This window comes from Cryptosporidium sp. chipmunk genotype I, assembly GCF_004936735.1.
Source record: "Cryptosporidium sp. chipmunk genotype I strain 37763 chromosome Unknown contig_14, whole genome shotgun sequence".
In the NCBI taxonomy this organism is placed as follows: Eukaryota; Apicomplexa; class Conoidasida; order Eucoccidiorida; family Cryptosporidiidae; genus Cryptosporidium; species Cryptosporidium sp. chipmunk genotype I.
In genome coordinates, this window is record NW_027125584.1 from 480455 (window position 1) to 494394 (window position 13940).

General features: G+C 33.6%; 4 protein-coding genes across 4 annotated transcripts; 2 read left to right on the plus strand and 2 right to left on the minus strand.

Annotated features, from left to right (window-relative positions):
- Positions 1–32: 32 nt before the first annotated feature.
- Positions 33–4514, minus strand: ELE39_000731 (UVDDB domain that is present in CPSF-A and damage specific DNA binding; the record flags this gene model as incomplete). Its single annotated transcript, XM_067343771.1, has 1 exon — positions 33–4514. The coding sequence occupies one exon, from the start codon at positions 4512–4514 to the stop codon at positions 33–35; it is 4482 nt and encodes a 1493-aa protein (XP_067202490.1).
- A 495-nt stretch (positions 4515–5009) lies between these two features.
- On the minus strand, positions 5010–8477 carry ELE39_000732 (kinase domain; the record flags this gene model as incomplete). Its single annotated transcript, XM_067343772.1, has 1 exon — positions 5010–8477. The coding sequence occupies one exon, from the start codon at positions 8475–8477 to the stop codon at positions 5010–5012; it is 3468 nt and encodes a 1155-aa protein (XP_067202491.1).
- Positions 8478–9403: 926 nt separating this feature from the next.
- ELE39_000733 (ubiquinone menaquinone biosynthesis methyltransferases family) lies at positions 9404–10258 on the plus strand (the record flags this gene model as incomplete). The annotated part of the gene is made up of 1 exon (XM_067343773.1): positions 9404–10258. One exon carries the CDS (start codon positions 9404–9406, stop codon positions 10256–10258), a length of 855 nt encoding a protein of 284 aa, XP_067202492.1.
- Positions 10259–10749: 491 nt separating this feature from the next.
- ELE39_000734 (uncharacterized protein) lies at positions 10750–12831 on the plus strand (the record flags this gene model as incomplete). Its single annotated transcript, XM_067343774.1, has 1 exon — positions 10750–12831. One exon carries the CDS (start codon positions 10750–10752, stop codon positions 12829–12831), a length of 2082 nt encoding a protein of 693 aa, XP_067202493.1.
- Between the last annotated feature and the right edge of the window lie 1109 nt (positions 12832–13940).

Consider the following 13940-nt stretch of genomic DNA (forward strand, 5'->3'; position numbering starts at 1 on the left):
GCTAAGTATAAATAGAATATATAGTTATATAATTAATGCATATTTTTAAGTTGCTCAATTAGAGTCTCTAATTGGTTTACATTATCAGGTAGTTTTAGTCTTTTTGCAGACTTGAACGAATGAAGTTCTTTTAAAACCGATTTCTGCAAATCTATGGAAAAATCAAGAAACAATTCTATTGTGTCGCCACATACAAATCCCCTGGGAGTTCCTGAACAATCATATTCAAAGTTATAACTTTCCTTTGTACTATTTAATTCCCATCTTAATGGTAAGTAATTCTTCCCACCAAGAACTCCTACCACTCCAGTGAATAAAGAAGAATTAGAGTTTCTTATAAATAGCTTCTTCAAGTCTGAGTCCTTTAAATTATATACCTTATTTCTTAATTGTATTTCCATATTACTATTTTTTAAAGCACTGATTATTGCTTCTTCAATCAAGGCTAGCTGAGAGAAAATTTTTGGATCGTCTTTAATACTGAATAAAAGATAAATTCCTCCTTGGGAAGTCCCAAAAGCTATTTGTTCGTCAAACATTAGTTTTCCAGGGCTTTCTTCCATAAAATCTTGTCCACCTGTGCATTTTCTCGTCTCAGGATATGCTTGACTAAACTTCCCTTTTTGGAAGGTCGTTATTGATTCCCCGACATGAAGATGAGCAATGCAGGACAAACTAGTATTAGTTTCATCATTTTCTGGGTTTGGTGTTCGCATAAGGACTCTCAAATTTCGATTTTCGTCCGAAATTAAGTACATATCTTTTGATAAGAATAGCCCTTCAACAACCCAAGCTAAAGAATTATCCCTACAAACTTCGTGAAATTTACCAGTATATCTATCAAACTCCCAAAGTCCAACTGATCTCATTAGATCTCCGACAAGAATAAATTCTTCGTTCCAAATTTTAATGAATACTATCATTGTATGAGTACAATACGCTTCTTTCTTTCTAAGTTCAATACTAGTCAGTCCAAGATCCATTTCTGCGTCCATCCAAATGTCTGATGAGCTTGATGAACTTGAACTGGAGGATTCGGTTAGATTTTTAGAAATGTATAGTTCCAAGCAAATTAAAGAATTCTCAATAGAAATAAGCAATTGGGACATTTTAAATTCTTTTATTACAAATGGAGCAACTTCAGTCTCATATACAGTTGACTCTAGTAAAGTGTATGAATAGTTTTTATTGATGATCGAGAAAAGTGTGATTTTTCCATAATTTTCTGATCTCACACTTGAGTTTGAATTTGAATCAATGTTCGCTTCTACTTTACTGGTACCAAGAGCCAAGAAAGATCTAACATCATTTTCATCATTAGAAGCACGTAAAGTTACATATTCTAAGCATGTTGGATATACGTTTGTATCTAGGGATTTGTAATAATGAATTTTCATATCTTGTGCAGATATAAGGCAAATTACAGATTGTATGAATGCTAATTCATTTTCTTTTTTAGCCCCTTTTTCATCTTTCTCAAGCATGTCTGATTCCAAAATAGGTTTAAGTATTCTAGATCGGCCTTTAAACCTTTCCTTTACTCCAGCCACTACATATATATTGAGATCTTCAACAAAGCAAACCTTTTCTGGAGTAAATTCAAGAGGAATGCTCCTGCAATTGTATCTCTGAAGAGTGTCTAAAAGCCCAATTTTGATTGAACGTTGTTGGCTTGTTTTTCTTGAAACTTGGATCCCACCCAATTTTTCAGTATTTTGATTTGCCAATTCATCTATATGAATTTCATTAGCGGCTTTTTCTTCATGACTTACATACAAAATGCATGTCTTTGTTGCATAAATGTCTTTTTTAATTAATTTTTGTTTTAGTAGAGGGCTTGGAGGAAGTCTAATTTGGCACACAAAAGGAATCCATGATGAATGTATGTTAAAAAAGCTCCATACTCCAAGTCCATACTTTCCTTTACCGGAGCTATAGCTCCAAAAAAAAACTTTAGGTTGGTCACAACAAATAAAAAAGTGTCTATTTAGACTTTCTGAAATTTCCATTTCATGGATATCTGAAATAAAGCTATTAGAAACCTTCCATGTATTATAATGGTAAAATCTACAAGTATCTTTAAATTTGACGCTTTCTTGTCCTTTTCTGATCAACTTTCTAATTGAATCTTTGGGAATATATTGTAATTGCAAGTATCCGTTATTTGTACCAACTATCAGTCCAATAAATTCTTCTTCTTTATACCTTTGGCTCTGTGTTTCAATCATCCTTTCTAGCTCAAAGACCTTTAAAGATGTAGCCATTGTTTCGTATTCTCGAAATTCCGTTTCTATATTCAACAAAAACTTAAAATTTGGGATTGTTCCAGTTTCCTGCTTCTTGTAGTATAGGCAGCTTAATTTACTTCCATTCATCCATGTTCCTAAAATTAAGAGTATGCAGTTGTCTATGGAAAAGATTCCCATAACACAAACTTCGTCGATTGAACTCGATATTGAATTATTAAGCATATTCTTTTCATTATTAAGATCTTTACTTTCTTCCGATAAGCTATTGATTCCCAAGTTATCGGAAATTAGTTCAAAAAGTTCAGTTTTAGTTTTGAAGCAAACCAAACTGAGAATACTTTCATCGTCAAACTTATACAATAATAACAATCCGGTACCGGTACAGATTACTGCAACTTCATTCTTTTCACAAAAATCAAACTTTTCAATGTATTCCGAACTAGAATCAACAAAAGGAGGGAGATTGTCTCTAAGCAGCCACTTCTTACGATGATCACTGGTCTCTCCTGTGAGAAACAATCCTGAAGGAGTCACTTGATAAGAGTAATCACCCTCAAAGGTACAAAATCTGATTGTTTCTTCATCTTTTTCAAGCCCCTGTAATTCACACTTTTCAAATCTAATAAAACACTTCTTTGGGGGGGCCGGACTTGAATTCCTCCTTTTTGATTTGCTGAAATTCTCCTTATTAAATTCATCAGCATAGTCCATTATTTTATGATCATTAGCCTTTTCACAACTCCATGCTATTTTATAGCACGAAGAATAATCAATTCCAGTAACAATAACCTTTTCAATACTACCAGCAAGTGAAAATATCTTTGTAATTTGCCCTACGAATGAATCGTTACCTATATATAAGTTCTGGAGGCCAATACCATTGCAAATGGATTTCAAGGCTCCTCCTGATCCAAATCCACAAGCTGCAATGAGCGGTGAAAAATCTCTTTTAGATATTTGGCCAGGGACAGCTTCGTATTTAGTTTTTTCTTTTTTATTAAGATTTGTAAAAAGGAGATCTCTTATTGGACCAATATTTGGCAGACTCGAAATTATGTAAAAATTGTTATTTTTGGAATATAATAATAAAGAATCTGAAAGCTTTGAAGCTAGAAAGAATAAATCGCCCCCCAGATCTACAATTCTAGAGAATGGAGAGTATCTATTAAGCATATTCAATCGAATATCAACTACTTTGTCAATATCATCTTGATCATAATCTACAAGCATTATGAAAAGACGGCCCAAATTGTCTAGAATCAGCCATCTAGAACCATCATCCAAGTTCAAAATATCAGTTATTGATAAAGGAGAGAGACCAACATCCATTCCACTGAATGCTGCTGAATTAAATCTGGATATTATTATCTTTTGGGTACTTGAAGTGACTTCTGAACTTTTGGTTTTATTCGGCATAACTTCCTCAATTGATCTGTACTGTACAATTCCATCTCCAAATAAAAAGAATCCCTTAACCATTTTCTGCCTTTTAGATCTATAAAATAGTGGGGCTATTTTGAAGACATTTTGTTGCATGACATGCCCCATATTTGTATTGTAGGACCATTTACGTAGATCTATTGGTAGCTCAATAATTTTCATCAATCTAGGGTCGCTTGAATATCCTGAGTCATATAAAATCCCCAGGAGGCTTCTTTCATTGGTTGTATTTACCAAACAAATGTCAGTTATAGATAGTTCAGAAAGTCGAAGAATTAGAGGGGAAGTGAAAACAGTCTTGTTTTCTTCGTCTTTGCTCAAAAGTTCGCATCCTACAACCTGCAAACATCCTTCATAAGCTAGAATCACTATTCTATTCTTTTCAGAATGAACCATCATTTTGAATAATTGTGATTTTCTTAAATTCTCTTTATATAAGGAAACCTCGTCTAATATACTCATGTATAAAATCTTCTCAGAACCCGAATCCAACAAATATGCTCTTAGTAAAATAAGCTCGTACTCCCTAGTAAAAATTAAAACATCATCGAAATCTTGGCTTTTTGGATGCCATTTATCAATTTCGATTATGTCCTTGTATATTTCTACTGTCCCAACTTTGTTCAAAGCAGGAATATCTATAATCTCATCATCTAAAATTTTCTCATCAAAAACAATTGCATTCTTATTAACTTCGTATATTTCCATGCTTCTTGTTCTTATTGCTAATAGTCTACTTATACCATCCCCAAATAAATCCACCTTCAATATCCCTTTAAAAGACCCCGATTCATAGGCTGTCACCACATAGTTATACTGAGACATCTTGATTCAACCATTTCAACACATACCAAAAGCGTGGCAACTATCTAATTTTTTATTCTACGTTAAATCTTCACACGCACGAATCTTTCTGATTCAATTAATTCTGCAATAACTAAATAACAATATTCAGAACATATTTTGCCGCCAAATGTTTGCTGCACTTTATATACCGGCATACAAGTATCTTTCAAAGATCACACACGGGAATTTTTCAGTGAAGAAAGATATAATTGCTCGAAAATTTAAAGCTTCATCTTCACAAGTACTTAAAAGAAACTATATATGTTCATTTACCTACATGTAGATAATTTAAAAAGTCAATTCTATCTCTACTGTATATTTAATTCTATAAGTGTTTTCTCAATATATAAGTATGATAAGATATTTCTTGCTAAAGAAACCTTATTTGTGACCCCCCCTATTATTAATTCATTACCTTTGCCATGTTCAAGCGAAATAATGTTTGCTTTTCTTCCCTTTATATAACAATTTTTGTTATACCTCTCTAAGCTGAGATAAAGCTTTCTTATCATTCTTTTGATTATTCACATTTAAATTGCCACTACTCAATTTATATTGATTAATATAGCTCAATTGTTTCAATATCTTTTTTTCATTGTTGACTAAGTAATCAAATACTTCCTTTGAAGATGCCCTAAGCTCAGGATTTGGTCTTAAGCACATGGTAATCAAGTTATATAAAGAATCAGGAAGTGGAGGAATCTTTAACTCTCCCTCAATTTTATTTGAATGAATCAAATTATAGAGCGTTGAGTGCTTGCAACTTTCCTCAACCTTATCCAATATATGTTGTAAGGGAGTCCTTTTGCATAAGATTTCCAAAAAGATACAACCCATACTCCAAACATCCACCTTCTCATTTGCATTTGAATTAGGTCTCGCTGGATCGCTACACCCCACAATTTCTGGAGGCGCATACTGCCATGTAACCGCTGTACAACATGTTATCACATTATAATGAAGCTCTTCAGCATCTCCAAAATCACAAATCCGAATGTTGTAGTTATCATCAATCAGAATATTATTTGACTTTAGATCTTTATGTACAATTTTTGGGGATAAAGAGTGTAAAAATCTTATTGAATCTGCCAATTGATACATCACTTTGTATCTGTATTCCACACTTTCTCTAAACGCTTTACTTCGGGAGCCATTGCCATGGATCAACTTGAACAAATCCCCTGTCCTGATATATTCTGTTACTAACCAAATCTCGTATTCATTAATTCTAATTCCTCCAATCAAATTTAAGATATTTGGATGTCTATTACACCTATATAATAACTTCCATTCCGTATAGCATCTGTATCTTGACATTAATGGGTCCGAATCATGAATCCTTTTTTGGGGACATTTTACAGCTGCAACACACTCTCCATGCTTTACTTTATATACTGTGCAAAATGTTCCTCTGTTTATACTATCCCATTCCCTTCCTTTCCCAGGAGTAGAACCTTTTACTTGGCCCACATTTGTCTCACCATCCCGAGAATTTATAGGGAGTTTTTTAACTTTGACTGAACTAGATTCTGAAGAAATTGGACGTGTTAGAAACTCTATATCATTTACATAGATTTCTTTTGGAAGAGGAGGAAATTGACTTGAATCCGCTAAATACTGGTACATCTTATTTACATATCCTTTCCCTGTATTGTTATTCTTGCTATGGCTGAAATTCTCTTCTCTAATATAATTTTCTTTATGAATGGAACCTCCCCCAATAGGAACCTTACCAGTTCCAACATAATTTTTCGCAGCTGTTCTAACTAACCTATATCCAAGGTTTTGAGGAACCCCCACAGGAGCCCTTATATAAATATGGGAATTCAAGCCTCCATCAAAAATTCCTCCGCCTTGTGAGCCTCCGGGAACCATTACTCCATTTATTGGATTGCTTCCCTGAGTTTTAGAAGTTGGAACTTGTTTTGTTATAGAATTTCCAAGATAGCCTGTTCCATTAACCATTAGGTTAAAATTTGGATTTGTCTTGGAATTGCCTATTTCAATAACTCCAGAATTTCCCACTCCACCAGGTACCACTGGATAGTTTGGAATAACAGGTAAAGGGGCTACAGGTGTATAGACTGTCTCCTTATATTCATTGCTGCCCATGAGATTCATATTCCTCGGAGAATTCGACCCGTTGGATGAACTCGAAATACCATTTCCTGAAGCCTCCGCTGTGACATATTTACATGCATCATTACTAGAAAGCTGAGGAGGAACCGTTCTAACCTTGAGATTACTTGCAATATCTCTATATCTTACCATTGGAGTGACCAGATAGTCCAAAGTACTTCTATAATTAACCACTGGACTAGCTTGAGGAATAAATCCTTTTTGTGAATCGTGTTCATTTTCGTCCTTTGTCTTTTCTTGAACATTATTGTTCTCTTTACTGCTTGACTTTGTAACATCCAAACTAATATTGGATTTTTTCTCTAGTGTTGACTTAGCATTAACAGAATTATTACACATTGTCACACTTCCAGTGTCACTGGATGTTGTTGTTGTAAGTGAAAGAGCCTGAAAATTCCCATTACTTATCCTTAAAACTTGCCTCGAGCTCTGAGCAGCTTGCTTGCCAGAATAAATGTCTTCTTTCCTCTTTATATTTTCCTCATCCAATGTTTTTACTTTTATTGGAATCCCAAGCCCAAAAGATGAAGTAGGCCGGCACACACTTCCAGTAGAAGCCATTGACCCTTCAGTTCCGTTTCTGGGATGATCCACACTACTTGTAGCAACTCCGTTGCTTGATTGAAGCCTTGTTTCTTGATTAACATCCAAAAGCTCTACACCAGAAGTCTGGTTAGAATCCATATTAATGAAACCATTGTTTGGAACATGAGACATACTTCTATAGCCAATAAGTGGAGTACCGAACCCCATTATTTGACTATTAAGAGAATTACTCAAACAAGAATTTGTTTTTGGTAATGTGTTCATTGCTCCTATTCCAGCTGAGTAAAGTCCAGGTAATTCTTTTCCTGTAAATATATTATTCGTCCGAACAAAATTCTCTTGAGAATACAAATTTTTGTGTGCTATCCCATGTCCCACAGACCCAGCATGTCCATTACTACCCATTTCAACTTGATTATGAGTATATATGGGCTGATAAACGATTTTATTTGCTTGAGGAATAACCCTTTGAGTAATCATTGGAGTATTATAAACAATCTGATGTTGTTGGCCTACCATTTGAACTGGAATCTGTCTGAACTGTATTACAGGTGAAGGCACCATTATTGAATTAAAATTTGGAGTATTTGAAATTCTCCTCCCTTCTTTTTCAGAGCCAGAATGCATTTTATCTGCTCGCCCAACATTTGTATGAGCTACCTTAAACTTATTCTTCCCATAAGAGTATTTTGCATGTACTGGCCTACCACTAACATGCGCTATTATTTGCAACTGTGAATGGCTACTATTCTTTTCATAGGCCATTTTCGGAGCTGATCCGCTGCTATTACTAACTACTTTGTTCGAATGGTTTAATTTGTTGTCAGATCTTAACAAGGCCGCTGTGTTGCCTACTTCCTGCTTTGAATTATCAATCCGGCTTTCTTCAGGCGAATTCTCATCTTCAACATCTGTACCAAGCGCAACAGTTTCGCTTCTACTTTGCTGAATACCCATTATATCACTTACATTTTGTCTCCCAATATTTGATTTTTGCTCAGCTAGTATCTCAGAGAAATTTGTTTCATTAACTGATTGAACAGTGTCACCATACCCAAATAGAGACATAAAATTGTTGGCAAGTGCTCTAAATGCAGAATCACTCGCTGCTTTGTTCTTTTTGGAAGCCCTCATACGTTCATTATTCTGAGATTGTGAATTTATACTTTGTGATTTGGAGTTCTCATTCGCATAAATACCATCCGAAGCTATATTGTTAGAAATATTACTTGTGTTCTCTTTTACCAGACCAATCATTCTATAACCCTTTCTCTCTCCTATCACCGATAATGATGTTTATTCAGGTTGAAATAGCTCTCTCCGTCATGAAATTACTTATCGCCTTTCATTAATTAATATTAACCCCAAGATCCTTTTTGCCACCTATTGCCTTTCTTATCCTTACTTATACCCACTAAGATTCAATTTTAACATGAAAGAGAGACAGCTGACGTTGTGTGGGTTTGTTTGTGGCACTAATTACATTATCGAGAAGTGGACAGTTCAATTAATCAAATTCTGATTGAAATACATTTAAATGACTCATTATTTATTTTTGTTAAAGTACCACACAGACGGTTGCCTTATTCTCAGTTATTATTTCTTAGTTAATGTTTAATCCTCGAAATTTAATGATTATTATCTCCACTAAAATAGAGGTTGGCGCCAGATTTTTTAAATTGAATTATTGAAGAATTAATCATTTCAAATAAATTTTGGTCAATAATAGGTGTAAAAAATCTAATATTTTTCTTGGAGTACATTAGATATTTCTGAATTCCAAATTGTTCTTTTCACTTAATTAATAAGTAAAGCGACCAATTTTAGGAGCTAGCTTTATCAAAAAAAAAAAGGATTGAATGTATGTGTGTGCTTTAAGGCGTTCCTATCCCAATATTCTAACGGCTTTTTACTATATTTATTTCATTAATGTCAATAATAGCGTGGCATGAAGTCATGCTTTGAGGTATCAAGAAAAAACCAAGAATATTGTGGGATAGGAAATTGAATAAAATAAGAATAATTTAAAGAAAATCATAAAACACGTCCTTTAATTTGCATAGTTTTTCTTTCATTGAGCCGCTATATTATTGGGATATTTAATCATTTAAATCATTCATTGAAGTAAATGCGACTTTTAACACATTTAATTTTCTGAAGAACAAAGATTAATAGAGATTGCAATGAACAGATTAAACATATCAAAAAGTCGTTCTGGATATAATTTTTGTCGCTCATTGGTTAGAAAAGCAAATAATTCGCTCGGATCCACATTTTTGAATACCGGCATTGACAATGGGGTTAATCTGATAAGAATTTCCAGATTTAATTCAACTATTAAGGACTCGGGTATTGGTGAGAAAGGCAAATACGTCTACTTTGGAGATCGTATGGTGGATAAGGATATGAAAAGGAAGCTAATTGAACAGGTTTTTAGTTCAGTTTCGAACAAATATGATTTAATGAATGATTTGATGAGCCTTGGACTACATAGATGTTGGAAAGACGTATTTGTAGAGCAAATAGTTTCACCGGAATCATTTCTGAGAATAAAAAGAGGGCAGGACGAAGACTTCTCGAATGTAACCATTCTGGATGTAGCTGGAGGAACTGGAGACGTTTCTTTTAGAATTGTTGAGAAGTTCAGAAAAGACAATATTGAGATCTTGCCCAATATTATAGTTGTTGATTCTAGCAATGAAATGATTGAGCAAGGGCAGCTCAAATCAATTGAAAAAGGAGGCAGCAACATTATTTGGATTAAAGATGACGGAGAGCAACTCAGCCAAATTCCAAGTAATAGTGTTGATGTTGTTGCGATATCGTTTGGAATTCGTAACTTTAATAATATAGAAAAAGGTTTCGAGTCATTCTATAGAGTACTTAAACCTGGGGGAAGATTTCTTTGTTTAGAGTTCAGCAAAGTTAGCAATCCTCTAATTTCTTCTATTTACCAGCTTTACTCATCCATTGTAATTCCTAGTCTCGGAGAATTTGTTGTTGGAGATAGAGAATCATATAACTATTTGGTAAGTTAAATTTTGAATACTTGACTTCTTCGTAACTAAATCAAATAGGTTAAAAGTATACGTCGATTTCCTGATGCTGAGAAGTTTGCTCAGCTTTTGATTGATGCTAATTTCACAGATGTAAAATCTTCAACTATGACTTTTGGAGTAGTTGCTATACATAGTGGATTCAAACCAATAGAAACATAGAGTTAACTATAGTACTAAGTAGAGCTACTAGCTAAAGATCAACTCATCTTCTTTTTTAGTGCTAAAAATGTATGCAAACTCTCTAACATATATTTTGTATTCGTATCCAATATTTAATTATTTAACATATTTTATTTCTCCAGCTTAAAGCAAATAGGATAATTAATTTTTTTTGGCGGTTTATTTTATAATCCCTCGTAACCTAATTCTGTTAAACTATAAAAAGGTGCAAAAGAATGCAATTATCTCAAATTTGTCATCATTTTTGCATCACACACTAACTGAATAGCTTTTCATAGATATCGGTATAGATGAATTTTATTTTCAAAGCAATTTTGTGGGGCTTATTACTCTTTCCTGCTTTCTTCCATAGATGTCAAGGTAATAAATATAGAACAAATTTGGATAAATACACCAAAATCTATCAGTATCAAACAAGCGAAATTGAGATTTATTTCCCAAATAGTGATATTTTTGAGAATGAAAGAGAAAATGTCCAGACTCAAGAGGAGAAGCAGAATTCGAAGTTAACTAAAATGAATAATAATGGGTATAACTTCATGAAATTAGGGGGAAAAGAATTCCTATGTAGTTTTGAAGGGTATAGGAAGAATGATCATATTGATGTACTGCAGGAAATTAATCCATCTTGGGATAATATGGATTCTCAAATCAGGAATTACTTAAAGAAAACTAAAATTTCATGGTTAATGGAACGGTGTTTCATCTATACAAAGAAGAAGGATATTAACAATAAAATCCATATCCAAGTGGATACCTTTGAAATATGCATTGGAGTTTCAGTTCGTCATAAAAGACAAATAATTGACAAAGAAACCAATGACAATATATTGGAAAGTCAGTTTAATATTATAGGCGATTATAAACTTAACCAAGATACATTTTATCAGAATGGAACTATAATTCAGTACTATAACCCAGCGATAGAGAACCTAAGGGGGGATTCTGGGTACTCGGCTTCAATTGAGTTCAAATGCAGTTATAATCAATCAGGAATAAGCCAAGTGTTAGAAGATGTTAACAAAGAATTTAGATCTGTGATTAAAATAGATTTTTTATCTCCCTCGTTTTGTGATTGGAGGATAGATGAAAGTAAGAATATTACATCTTTGGAAAAACTGGAGGCTTTACTTCTACCATTGGAAAATAGATGTCAAAACTTTACAGATTCAAGGTTTTGGAATTATGAGTTATGCAACCTGTACGCCGTATCTCAGTTCAAAAAAGATATCTCAACACAAGAACTGAAGTTGTTTCATTTAGGAATTCATCCAAATATTGCACAAATTCTAAATAAAACTGATGATTTGGACGAATATTTATCCAAGAATTTAATTTCAAACATAGTTAATACAATAAAGCCCGGTAAAATTTCTTTGTTTGAGAATGTAACAACTACAATTGAGCCAAGAAACAAAAACGAACTGATTTCTGGAGGCTGTGTGCATAGTAAATATGTTATCACAGTAAAGTTGTTCAATGGAACTCATTGTACAGAAAATAATCAGCAAAGAAGCATCAAATTAGTATTCGAATGTCCTGATAACTTTGAGAGCATGCCAGATTACTTTAGAGTAGCAAACGTTATTGAGGATTCAACATGCAATTATGAGATGCTAATCATTTCCCCCGTAATTTGTTCTCATCCTTTGCTGATGCCTCCTCCAATTTATAAGCACGGAAAAGTCAAATGTGTGCCTAAGAGCTTGATCCTTAAAAAACTAGGAAAGAATGAATTTATAGCAGAACATTCACATAAATCTCAGGAAACGAAAGGTAAAGATGAGCTGGTCGGTATTAGTCAAATTGACAATCAATTTGAAGCAGTCAATACGGAATTCATAACTTCATTCAAAAAGGGAAACGGTATTCAACCCTTCTTTACTCTGAGCGATTCTCCTAGGATTAGAAACTCAAACCTAACTAACCCAAAATTCTTTGTTGGTCAGATTGTACAACATTCATGGTGGAACTATTATGGCGTCATAGTCGGATGGGACTGGAAACTAAATGCCCCTAAACAGTGGGCAGACAATATTTATCAAAAATACCCTTCAGAATCAAAAGAAAGACCTCACTATTTGCTACTAATTCATCAGAAAGAAACTCTCCTTAATAGCTCATCGCCAATAGCGACTGTCCCATCAAACCTCACACACTCGTACATTCCAGAAATTGCTTTAATGCATGTTCCCCACCTAAGCTCTGAAAACAAATTTTCCAGTAAAAAAATTATCAATAATAAATATTTGAATGCATACTTCTCTCATTGGTCAGAAACTCATCAGAGATTCATACCTAACACAAACAGCACCCTTTGGAAAATTTACCCAAGAGATTTTGAGAAACTAAAAGAAAGGGACGAACTATAGAGACATCTATGCACATCTCACACAAAAATATCAAAAATTTGTTCATCAGAACAACTTATATTAGACAATCTATTTAGCAAAACATTATAATTAATTTTAGATTTAACTTATTTCCTCATTAACTTAAACTAAAAAATGATACGTAAAACTCTCCCCGCCCATTTGGCGCCACAACGTCGCGTCGAGCTACGCAGTTTTTTTGCAAATTGAGATGAAGTCGAAATCAGTATGGGTGTGTCTTTACTACTTAAAATCAGAATCTAGTAAGCAATATTGCTTATAATCGGTGAATATTTAGGCTTGAAGCTTCATCGTTTTCTGATATAATGGCACTATCATGGTGATCAAAATGCTTTAATTGGCTTTATCATGGTGATATATTGTTGATGGCCTTACAATTACTCGATTTGTATTATGGGAAATATTACTTACATTTGATTTTTGTCACTAATGAGCGATGATAGTATTGAATTATGTGTTTTATGAGTGGGAAAACCACTCCAACTCTTGCGGCCTTTCCTTTTGAGTTTCTTTTATTATTTGGCTGTTTAATAAGGACGAAACTACTTTTCTTTCAGGTTATAATATCAATGACTTGCATAGCTTGATTTATTTTTATGGTTTTTCATATTTTTATCAGCTGGACCTGTTTTTACCCTAACTCTAGAACATATCTTTCTACTATTGTCAGTATTCAGCAGTGACAAATTTGATTAACAAGCTATTGGTATATTAAGGTAAATCACTAGTTGAGAATGAAAATATCCTTTCTTGACTTAGTGGTTCAATCTTCCTTGTGACTGGTCAGAGCTTTTCTAAGCTAATTGTCAGATTAACATGTATCAAATGATCTATATAAGTTGATCCCTGAGTTCCTAATCTTAGTCTATATTTTGATTGGCCTCTGACAGTGTTTACATTATTGGTAGACCTTTTTTAAGGTTGTTTTGTTTCAAAAATTCCATGAAATTTTCTACTTGAGTTTATATCTGTTTTCAAAGCCTAAAATTATTCGAAGTTTCGGATTTCTTAAGGTATGATGTGATCAACATGTCCAAATTCATTAAAGAGCGTTAGTGCCCTGAGCGATAGAATTTTGGTGTATTACG